Genomic DNA, 12,489 nt, shown 5'->3' with positions numbered 1-12,489 from the left:
TGCTCACTTAACTAGCACATTTTACTTGAAGTTGCTTTCTCTGGGACAGCAAATACATTTTAGGCTGTAATATTGCTACTTGAAGATTTTGAAGTAGAAATAATGTGAGAGAGATGTGAAACCATACATTTTAAATAGTATATCCACTGATATATTAAATAGACTATCTTTGAACAGCTAACTCTCAAATGTTTATTTACATTTTCTAGTTTACTGTCTAGCAACATCTGCTTCTAACTTTATTTACTTAAATGTAATCAGATTTACACATCAGTGATATTTTTTATTTTTTTCTACTAATAACTTTAGAGTTTTAGTGGAAAAAAATGTTTGAAGGAAGGATGTGCAGGTGACATGGTAAGGATGCTGCAATGTGATGTACCTGGAATTGTTAAAATCTTGGTAAGTATCTTTCTCTTATTTTTCTTGCCTTTCTTTACCAGAATAGTACTGTTTACTTGAAACAGATTTGGGAATCATAATAATAGGATTATAGCTATTTTCTCTTTGATGGTGACTAAGCTCTCTAACCTGTCTATTGGTATGATTTATTCAAAATAGTATTTAAGTGATCCTTAAAAAGAAGAAAATTTAAAAACTAAAGACAGAGAGAAACACATACACACAGAGAAATGGAGACAAAATATGCCATCAGTGTACCAGTGGGGAAAGTATCATGAACGGAAGGATGATAATTTATCTAATTCTACTTAAGTGCTACTTAAGGTTAAAAATAGTTTTAGACTTTCAGAACCTCTTTTAGTCTGTAAATGTCTTCCTATAAAAATATCTATAGAAATCACATGAAGTACCTGTTGCATAAAATACTCAGATGGTCTCCATTTTATTTTTTAATTAATGAAATATATTGTTGATTTTTCAGTTTATAAGTACATAGACCAAAATTATGAATAGAAATCTATCTTTTTCTTAAATCTTTAGATATGCTATTTTTTTATTTTAAATTTGGCCTTTAAATTTTATAGTGATGTAAAGTAGAAGTGCTTTTTAAGGTCAGCTATGGTTTATTTGATCAGGATTATTCATTGCTCACCTTGTTACTTCTGTTTATTTGATTTATATTCACTATGGCTCTATTCTCATTGTCTTTTTTCAAATGTTAAGGCTAAGAAGTAACATTAAAGAATTTTGAAATTTGAACTACTTTAGGGTTATTTTTTTTCCCCCATCACTTGCAGTTTGAAGTTGTGAGAAAGGATGAATATATAACCATTGAAAATTTAGGAGCAAGGTAAGCTTGAAATAAAATATTTTGTTATTTATTTATTTATTTATTGAGCATGTGTGTATTTTTTTATTGCTTCTTTCTTCGTTTCTGTCACCTGTTAGAGCTCCATTAAATTTTAAGGTAGTATTAGGTATGTGGAAAAAAATCCTATTTATTCGCCATTTGTTTCCAATTCTGTCCCCACTTACTGTAGACATTTACATTCTGAATCAGGGAAGGAGAAATTATGTGGATACTTCTCCTTAATGTGTGAAAATAACTCTTTCCTGAAAACAAAACATTTTTTCCTTAAAGTTATCTATGTTAGGTTGTTATGATATTAAAACTTTCTCCTGTCTTTCAAAGGCCACTAACCTTGTCTCAGAATTAGAATCTTCCTGTTTCTTAGATGAGAAAACTGTATTGTAGAGCAATATATATTAAAATATCGGAAATCACAGAGGTATAGAGTGTTGCTATTCAAATTAGAAGTTTCAATATAAAAAGCTTTTCTAATCCGTTGATTTTTTTTCTTCCATTTCTACCATTTTTCAATCTACCAGGGACGTTGTGTTGAAGGCTAAGGCATACATTCTCCCTTATGAATTAATGAAACCCAAATCTTTATCTTTAGCACAGATCTCCTGACCTAGTATATCTACTTGCATGCTGAATATCTTTTATTTTTTTCACAAATATCTATAATTTAGAATGCCTAAAACTGAACTCATGATCTTTCTTCTTAACACTGCTCTGTAACTTCTAAGTTCTATGAATTTGATTTCTTAAATATATTGTAAATTTCTCCTTATTTTTTCTTTACTTCCTAACCCTTCACTAAACTAAATAGGATTATTTTATTTCTCATGTGGAACTCTTAAACAGCTTCTTAACAGATCTAGCTTTGCTTTCCTCCAGTCATCAGATATTGATAGCCATCGATAAGACTTTTCTAAAATAAAAAATTGAAATATATCACTTTTGTGCTTAAGGATCTTTCAGAGGCTTCTTATTCTTAAAACTAGTTTCAAAACTCCTCAGTTTAGCTCTTCACTCACCTTGGATCCTGCTGAACTCACTAGTGACATCTCTTATCATTATGCCCTTACATATGTGCACTGACTATATTGAGCTTCTTTTATTTTCTTGAGTGTGCCATCAAGAAAAACGTGGAGGTAAAACTAGTTTATTATTTTACCTCGTGTCTTGCCTAGAATACTCTGCTCCTTTGGCTTTTGCTTAGTTAAAGCTTACGGAAAGCCTTACTTGGATAGAGTAGGTATTTCTATCATGTAATCCTTCTGTTTCTCCTATCAAAACATTTACTAACTTTCTTGGCTGTCTTCTCCATTTGACTATAACCTCCATGAGGGCAACAGCTATCTTTTGCTTACTAGTATATTCCCAGCACATAGCACAATGCCTGGCACATATTTAGTACCCAATAAATACATAATAGATGAAGAGATTCTGAATTCTGTTATTCTCCAGTGGGTAATGTTACCTTTGTTTTGACAGGCAATTAAGTTGGCTAAAGGTGAACTGTGAACTCTTTATCTTGGGTGGTGGTTCCATTCTCGGACCAGATTTTTGCCTTTAGCTGAGTTGCTTTGAGTCTGTTCCACACATATGTGGTTCAGCAGCCAGTCAGAGATGTGGCTAGAAAGAATTTGGGGATCTCTTTTCTGACTCACTCCTTCTGGGATTCCCCCATTCTCTTCAGTGACCATGGTTCCCTGGCTTCAATTTTCTTGTTGCTTAAGCCAAAGAGAACTTGGATCTCTAGTGATTCATCTTTTTCATACCTGATGTTGACAATTTGTGTCTTTTTCCTTTCTTTTCTTGACCATTCTCTAGATTATCAATTTTGTTGATCTTTTTGAAGAATCAGCTTTTGATTTTATTGACTTTTCTCTAATATTTTTCCACTTTCAATATCATTAATTTTGGTCTTTGTTATTTCATTGTTTCTGCTTGCTTTGGGTTTAATTTGCTTTTCTTTCTATATTTTCTTAAGATGAAAGCTTTGATCATTGATTTGAGACCTCTGTTCTTTACAAACTGATTTCACATTAAGTACTCCTTTAGCTATGTTCCATACATTTTGATATGTAGATATTTATTATTATTATTTTCATTCGGTTCAAAATGTTTTCTAATTTTCTCTGTTTATGTGTGTGTGCTTGTTTATTTTGAACATGGGTTATTTGGAAGTGTCAATATGAAGTGAAGGGCCCATTTGGGAATAATATACAAGAATTGCAATTTGAGATGCCCCATAGGTGTGTCTGAAGAACAAAGGGAAAGACTGGGGTTTTACTGGAGAAAAGAAGGTTATGTGACCTTTCTTTCTTTGTTTTGAAAGAAAGTTCATTGGTGCTGGCAATGTCTTGCAGGAGGAGGTGAGTTCTGATTGGTGAGTGGCAATAGTTCCAAGGTAAAATTTGTATCTTAAAGTCATAGCAAGCCTTTGCGGTCTTGGATGGGGTTTACAAGACAGTTCCTGAAGTAGGTATTTGTGACCTGAGTATTTTTCCTTATTGCCCCACTGACTCTATTTTAGTTGGGTGTGACAAAAATGATTCTATTTTTTAGAATCAATTTTCACAGAAGTTTGTTGTTTAAATGCCAAATATCGAGGGGATAATTCAACTACATTTCCAGATACTGATGCCTAGTTTAATACCCTGTGGTTACAGAATATATTTTCTAGCATTACTGTCTTTTAAAATCTGTGGAGATTTGTTTTATGACCCAAAATGTTGTACGAGAGTACTTCAAAAAGTTCATGGAAAGATCTGTTTTATCTTTTAATTCTATTTTTCTATGAACATTTTGAAGTACTTTCATGTATCTTGATGAACACATTTGCATTTGAAAAGAATATCATGGTGTATTCTATACATTAGATTAAGTTAGTTTATAGTTTTGTTTCAATATTCTGTATCATTACTAATTATCTGTATATTTTTTTATCAGTTGCTAAGAGGGAAATGTTGAATGCTATCCATATTTTGGCTTTGTCTATTGTCTATTTGTATATTTTGGAGCTCTTTTATTAGATGCTTCATACACATTTAGGATTATCTTTTTCTTGATGATTTGACCCCTTTATCTTTATGTAACATCATCCCTCATTATCCCTGATAATATTCCTGCTTTAAGTCTCTTACGTCTGATTAATATAGCCACTGCACACTTCTTTTGATTAGTGTTTGCATGATATATACTTTTGCATCCCTTTACTTCAGCCTATATATATATATATATATATATATATATATATATATATATATATATAAAATGTATGTATGTCTTTGTATTGAAAGAGAGTTTTTTTGTAGATGGCATAGGTCTTATTTTTTTTTTTATATCCAATCTGACAATCTCTGCCTTTAAGTTGGGATTTTTTTTTTTTTTTTTGTCTTTTGTCTTTTTCGTGACCGGTACTCAGCCAGTGAGCGCAGCAGCCATTCCTATATAGGATCCGAACCCGCGGTGGGAGTGTCACTGCGCTCCCAGCACCGCACTCTCCCGAGTGCGCCACGGGGTCGGCCCTTAAGTTGGGATTTTTATTCCATATAAATTTGCTGTAATTATTTGTATGATTGGATTTAAATCTACTCTCTTCCTTGTTGTTTACAACCTTCCCTATCTGTTCTTTGATTTTTATGTTCTGGATTTTTTAACTTTATTATTATTTTTTTTTTTTAGTGATTTCTAGTACTTAAAATACACATTTTTAACTTATCATAATCTCTTTTTGAATATTATACCACGTTATGTGTAGTGTAAGAACCTTATAATAACATATTTCCATTTTTTTCCATCTTTTGTTCTGTTTTCATGTTTTACTTCTACATACGTATTTTATAAGTTCCATCATATACTGTTACTTACAAGTTTAGTTTAATTTTTTTCTATTTTGAACTTTATATACATGGAAACATTTATGTTTTTCATGCATTTTTAAACATACATTATGTTTGTGTGATTTATTCTTACTATTATTATGGTTGTAGTTCATTTGTTCCATTGCTGTAATTTTATTGTATGGCTCTACCACTTTAATCATTTGATAGATATTTGGATTATTACCAATTTCAGACCATAACAACAGTGCTACAATCAACATTCTTGTACATGTCTCCAGGTGTATATGTGCAGAAAATTTTCGAGAATTTTCGAGACTATATACCTATGAGTGGAACTGCCAGGCTATTTATGCATATCTTCAACTTTACTGTTTTTCACAGTGGTTTTACCAATTTACACTTCTCACCAGCAGTATAGGAGAGTTCCTTTTAATCAGAATATTCACCAATACTTCATATTTGTTGAAGTTGAGAGTGTTTCCAATATAGTAGGTGACTGGCAGTGTTGTAGTGGTACTGGAGAAAAGATCAGTTAACAGCAATAAAAACCAGACATCGACAACCACCGTAAAAATCCCTGTCCTTCTTAAGTATACATTCTACTGTCATCCAATATTTTTTTGTTTTGTTTTCTGTGAGAAGGTTCATTTCAAATCCAAGCCACAATTTTTTTTTTTTTTTATCTGTTTAATGGCAACATTTACCTAGTGCTCAGTCTGTTGACTAGATTTTGCTGGTTCTTCCCTTTTCTTTTTCTAATTATTTATATTGATGTTACACTGGTTTATTTATTTATTTTTAACCACAGTCATTGAATGAGTTGGGTTTTCTTGGAATAGTTATTGCCAAAAAAAAAAAAAAAAATGTGGTAAAGGGAGGGCCAGTGAGGAGTTCTAGATTTGTTTTTTCCTTTCTTTTCTTTAATTTTAGTATTTTAATTTTCTTTTTCTTTCTTTTCTTTTTTTTTATAATCCAAAGCTTTCTTTTCTTTTTTTCTCTGCTACCACATAGCCTTCTTATAAATAAGCTTATCACCGGATTCTTTTTTTTATAAAATCTAGCAGTACTACTGACCTCTTACCAATGAAAATAACAATGTGTGGGGTTGGCGTTGGTGACAGTTTTTATCTGTTTATTCATTTTTCTCCTTTGCTTTTCAACTATTTCCAGGACTGGAAGAAAATACCCATGTAGTCATGCTTATACCAGAAATCTTGACTGGCTTTGATATTATCTTCATTATAACTTCATTTTTTTCTCACTTGCAGTTATAAAAAATTGATGTCTCTGAAAATAACTGATTCTGCTGATGTAAGACCAAAGATCAGTTTAAAATTTAACACAAAAGGTATTATTTTATTTTTATATGCCTCCTATTGAAAAGCATTTTAAAATTGTTTACTTCCTCTGTAAAGTATCATGCCATTAACAATCATGTCTTCATTTGTGTTTGTCATTTACTGGGCTTGGGTTTACACCAGCAAGTAAGCACTTGGTGTTGGCTTGAATTCACAGACAAAAGGATCAGCAAGTATATAGGTCTCACATTACTTTGTTATCCTATAGGGAGGCATGCTAGGTCTGGTGCCTAGCTGTGACTGCACAATGAGATTGTGCTCCAGCAGAGGTTCCCTACAAACCCCTCCTCCCTTGTTGCATTCCCTCTTAATAGAGCAAGCACAAGAGTAGCCTTACATGGAAGGAATAAACATTTTGGGCTTGGGGTCAAGTAGTCTAAACTCAGGTTCCAGCTATTTAGAAGTCTGCTAAGAAATGTCCTGCCCAGCACTTAGAGCTTAGAGACCTTAAGGACTTCTGGTCCCATAGAAGAATAGCTTGGTGGCAGTCTTTACTAGGAGGAAAGGATATGCCTAATCCCAACCAGCTCCTTATTTAGCAACCCAGAGAAATTCCTTGAGTCATTTGCTTTTTAACTTTATTTGCCTCCACAGAGTATGTCAAGTATGAGGAGACTTCAAAAAGTTGATGGACATATTCATATTAACTTTTAATTCTATTTTTCCATGAACTTTTTAAAGTACCTTTGTATAGTAAGCAAATATACTAACTTAAAAATCTCTTGAAACATAAAGTCATATAGGATAAAATAATAAGGCTGCATTTTATGATAAACACATATTATGATATTCATAGACAAATCAAATACTATCATATACTAAATTCTTACTACTTTGTAATTTATTTAAGTCTACTGTCTTCCTTTGGAAGTATTACTAAATCAGTGAAATACCAAATAGTCTCATGCCTCATTCCATTTTATTGATGAATATCTACTTAATCATTAATTTATTTTTTGAGGGGGTAGGAACATGAGATTAATTAGATCAGCACTTTATATGTATTTGAATAATCTGTTGATTTTGATCAAGTGAAGGTTCCAGTTCATTAGGTCTGGAGTGGGGCCTAAAATTCTTCATTTCTGACAGGCTCCCAGGCAGATGCTGATGCTGCTGTTCTGGGGCTACACTTTGAGTAGCAAGGCGTTAGATCACTGTATTTTTTGATATACATATAAGCTCTCTATATGTTAATCACTAGTACTATGTGATTATTTAAATTTAAATTTAAATTAAATTAAATTTAAAACTCAGTTTCTCAGTCAGACAAGCAGCATTTCTAGTGCTCAGTTAGCAGCAGACAGTGCAAATATAAAACATTTTCAGAAAGTTCTGTTGGATAGTGCTAATTAGAATAGAGTATAATTAAGTCAAGTATAATTAAACATTGGCAGTTACCATTCTTGACAGATTTCAGAATTTTCAAAGGCCTAATACTTAGGTACTATTTGGTTACCAGAGCTCATTTACTTGAACAAAACTCAAAGATAGTTGAAAAGCTTCTGTGGTGATTAGTCTTTGTGTTTACTTTCACTTGGAAACATATTATTTATATTTAGGTTTTTTGACAGCTAGACAGAAATCAGCATGAGTATTGATCACTGGTGAAGGAAAGCACTATACTATACTTCATTCTCTTGTAATAGTACCTGTCCTACAGGAGCTTAGAATGTAATGTGTGAGACCACATAGAAAAAAAGGATTAATGTGGAATGTCTTGACTTCTCAAAATTTATTTTCAGATGAAATGCCTATCTTTAAACTTGATTACAACTATTTCTATCATCTGCTTCATATAATTATTATATCGGGTACTGACATTGTCCGGCAGATATTTGATGAAGCTATGCCACCCCATCTTTTGAAAAAAGAGCTTCTTATACACAAGAATGTGCTGGAATCCTACTACAATCATCTTTGGACCAATCACCCTTTGGGTGGATCATGGCATCTGCTTTATCCCCCAAACAAGGAGCTACCACAATCCAAACAATTTGACTTATGCCTTCTATTAGCTCTCATAAAACATTTGAATGTATTCCCTGCACCTAAAAAAGGCTGGAGTATGGAACCACCATCTTGTGATCTCTCTAAGTCTGCAGACATCCTGAGGCTGTGCAAATACAGGGATATCCTCCTTAGTGAGATTTTGATGAATGGTCTCACAGAGTCACAATTCAATTCCATTTGGAGAAAAGTTTCAGATATTCTTCTACGCCTTGGGATGAAGCAAGAGGATATTGACAAAGTGAAGGAGAATCCCATTGAGAATATTTCCCTTGATTACCATCAGCTATCCATTTACCTAGGCATACCAGTACCAGAAATCATCCAGAGGATGTTATGTTGCTATCAACAAGGTACTAAATAATTATTTATTTCAGCCAATAAACCATGGAGTGTCTGCTCTGTGCCAGGCACACTGCAAAGGGAAGGAATTTCAGTGAGCTGACATTCTTGGGAGAATAGAATAGAATATTACCTTCTCATCAAGAAGGTAATAGAAATTATAATGCTAGAGATGTTTTCAGAATGCCATGGGAAATTCTAGCCTAAGGGAGTCTGAAAGAACTTTTTGAAGAGTATAATGGTTATTAAAGAATTCTTAAATGACATGTAGAAGTTAGTCAAGTGAAGAACATGGGGAAGGATGTTTCAGAGGGAAACAAGAACAAAGGTATAGAAATATAAATATATATTGTAGAAAATTTAAAAATTTGTCATTACTGAGATTAAAGTAGGGGAGAGAGTTTATCAACAGGAGACATTCAAGAAGATTTCACTTGCCATATTGAGGAGTTTGTATTTTCAGAAAGAAATTGTTGAAGATAATTTTAAGTAGAGGAGTTTTATCATTTCTCTAAAATTAAGGATGCCTAAAATGATGAAATTCAGGTACTGTGTGGTTCCAAGAATGCCCTTTTGGACAGTGGGTGTATGTTTTATTTTCCTTTCTAGCAGAACCTTGATGTTTAGTTTAAAATTTTAGCAGCTGTCCATTGGCTGTGGGTAATTTAAAAAGTCAGCTAACTTTCATGCAAGGGTCTGTTTTCATCAGTGGCCATACCTAAACTTGTCAGTTGATATGGTAAAGACTTCAGACATCTTCTCCAACATTCCAGGATTGCTTCTTAGCCTCTTGGAAAGTGGAGTTCAAAGCATGTCAGCACACTGAAACTCTTACTATGCTAGAATTCAGGGTGACTTTTCCTGGTCCCAGGTTATTAGTTGTACTGCCTAGTGAGCAACTGATTACCACAGTGATGTTATTTAAATGCACAACTCTCCAAGTTTCTAATAATTGTTGAACTTCTCTGTATTTTCTTCAGAGATAATTGCTATGCCCCAATCCCAGCCCTCTTACTAAAGCCCTTGGATACCTTTGTTTTCCTGCTTAATGTTTAAGAGCTTTTTTGAGTATAAAAGGAGAGAACACTGAGTTTAATGATATGAGAAAGTCAGGCAAGAACTCTTGACTTATAAATTGATGTATAAATTAGGGGCTTAAAAAATACATTTACTCTAATATTTTAAATAACAAAAACTCATGAAAATAAGGTAATATTTGGGAAAGGGCTTTGAGCACTAATTCAATTCAAAGGATGTCAAGCAGTTCTTATTCAACACAGTCTGAAGAGCTTATTGGTCAAGTCTCTCTAAAGGAGGCTTTGTAAGCATCTTATATCTCTTTCCTCATTTATTACAGTTGCAGTTTTTATTTGTATATCTGATTATTTGGTTAACATCCATTGTCACCACTAAATCTCTTTGAAGATTGCTTTTTTCCTATACCAATCTCTAGAGTCTACCACAGACTGATAAACACTGTGAGTGTTCAGTAAATATTAATGGGCATGGAGAGGGAATGCTAATCAGGGTAATTCACATTGCTAAAAGAGGCTCAAACTTTCAATAGAGGTTAGCGTTATAATTGACTATAAAAAGTAAGAATTAGCTGCTTGGTTTAAAGTGCTTATGTTCTAGGATTTATGTAATATTAACTGTCAAATTTTTGTTTACTTTTTTTTGTGTAATCATGGGTTTATAAACTTAATAAGGATAATCTGAAGATTGTGCCTTTTCTGAGCTGGATTGGTGAGAAAAGCTGGTTATATTTTACAGTTAGTTATAGAATAAATTGGTGCAGTATAAAAATTTGCTGGCTTTTCTTGATTCTAGTCAGACATTTGTTGACTGTATTTGCAATTCTACATCTAAATTTTTTCTCTATGTGCTATAGGAATTGCTCTACAATCAATAACAGGCAGTCAACGTAAGTATATTTAAAAACAAAATGCCTATGTGACCTTTTAACTTGTGATACCTAAGGGATACCTATAGGAATTTTACTTGGTCAGATAAACTGTATGATATACTATACCTGTTTGTTCAAAGCTTGGAAAATCATGTGATCAAATTACTACTGGTCGGCTGAGTCTAGTATGATCCTGAATTTGCCTTGATCTTAGTGCATATGTCCCAGCATTTATCCAAGGATGGTGTTCTAACTTTTTCTCACAGGACACTTCAGCAGGCAAAAATACCTACCTGCTTGCTCTGCCTTCTCATACGTGCTGTTTAGTGTGTGTAGCTTTGTCTGGTTAACTATCCATTGCTTACAGCATATGCTTTTTTGCCAGGTGGCAAATTGTATATCCTTCTTATGAATAAAAAGAAAAAAGGAAAAATAGATCTAGTTTTTCCTTTTCTTTCCCATGTTTCAGATTTATGTCCTAAAATAATATTAGTTGCAGTATTAATGTTGTTAATGTCAGGACACTCAAAAACTTAGTATTTAGAGTCTATTTAAGTTCTAGAGTATCTAATATTTAGAGTCTACTTAAGATACCAGTGAGGCATTCGAGCTCATACTGATTGGTTCCAGACTAGTATATTTATCTATCATTTGGTTTTTGATAAATGGACATTACATTTTCATCTAGTAATTGTGAAGAGTAATATGTTTTCTATTTCTGGGATATTATCTTATGGGCAATCATTTATGATAGTGATAGACTGAAATTGTTTGCATCCAGATTTTGAGTGTTTTGTCTTTAATATTTAGGTATTGAAATAGAAGAATTACAGAATGAGGAAGAAGAATTAAGTCCACCTCTCATGGAGTATAATATAAATGTGAAATCAAACCCTGAAATACAGTTAGCAGAAATGAATAAAGATGGAGCCTCGATACCCAGTGAATCTTCAACAGAATCTGTTAAAGATCTCCAGGAAGTACAAGCTCTCATTAATACTAGAATTAGAACTTATTCCTTGCCTTTAGTTTGTTGCATGTGCTTTACTTAAAGCATCCCAGACAAATCTTATTTATCATAGTGTTCACACAGAACTTAGATTGGAATGATTCTTTCCCCAGTACTTCATTCCATAATCTTTCCTGCCATAACCATTTATTTTGCCAAATTTATTGAATGTTTAGTATACACCTGGCACTCTACTAGATTTCTAAATGTGTTTCTTCCTTCTGACTGATGGAAATGGATGTGGGAGTGTAGTAGAGAGTAGAAGAAAGTATAGTGGGGAATAGAAGAGAGGGAAAGGAAGAGCAAACTCTGGAATATTTCGAAGCCGTTTGTGCAGAGGTAGAAGTAAAATCATCCAGGATGGAATCTTCATATTTCTTTATAGATAAGTGGTAACAATTATTATATAATCACTAAATACTTGTTAGGCTTCTTAACCTTTCATCTTATGGACATGAATAAGTTGCTTTTTAAAAAGTGCCTTCTTTTACTCACATGCATGTGTGCAAGTGAGCATCTGTGAGCTTTTATCAGAAGCCTACTTACTGAAATTATGTGTTGTTCCTTTACACATCAGTGATTTCTCAAGAGCAGAAGACTTACATTAAAATAAAAATAAAGTGAAAACAATTGTTTCCGTAGAATCTAGAAAGAAATATGGTCTGTAGTGTTAAAAGACAAAAGGTTTCACTTAGAGGAAACATTTTGCAAAATAAACCACTGTGCAGTTTGAATTGCATATTAAATAAATGATTTATTTTGTA

At 32.9% G+C, this 12,489-nt stretch overlaps 1 protein-coding gene across 2 annotated transcripts in view; it reads left to right on the top strand.

Moving 5' to 3' along the window:
- Positions 1-12,489, top strand: part of DZIP3 (DAZ interacting zinc finger protein 3) — a 99,653-nt gene that overhangs the window by 42,908 nt on the left and 44,256 nt on the right. The window contains exons 11-16 of one of the 2 annotated variants that reach the window (XM_063099816.1): positions 310-402; positions 1,200-1,252; positions 6,372-6,451; positions 8,204-8,821; positions 10,702-10,734; positions 11,527-11,696. In XM_063099816.1, coding sequence (XP_062955886.1) covers positions 310-402; positions 1,200-1,252; positions 6,372-6,451; positions 8,204-8,821; positions 10,702-10,734; positions 11,527-11,696 — 1,047 coding nt within the window. The remainder of the gene's footprint in view (positions 1-309; positions 403-1,199; positions 1,253-6,371; positions 6,452-8,203; positions 8,822-10,701; positions 10,735-11,526; positions 11,697-12,489) is intronic. The other variant, XM_063099824.1, reaches the window with a different exon arrangement.

This window comes from Cynocephalus volans, chromosome 1, assembly GCF_027409185.1.
Source record: "Cynocephalus volans isolate mCynVol1 chromosome 1, mCynVol1.pri, whole genome shotgun sequence".
In the NCBI taxonomy this organism is placed as follows: domain Eukaryota; kingdom Metazoa; phylum Chordata; class Mammalia; order Dermoptera; family Cynocephalidae; genus Cynocephalus; species Cynocephalus volans.
The sequence above is the reverse complement of the archived record's forward strand: the minus strand, read 5'-3'. Positions and strand labels throughout refer to the sequence as shown.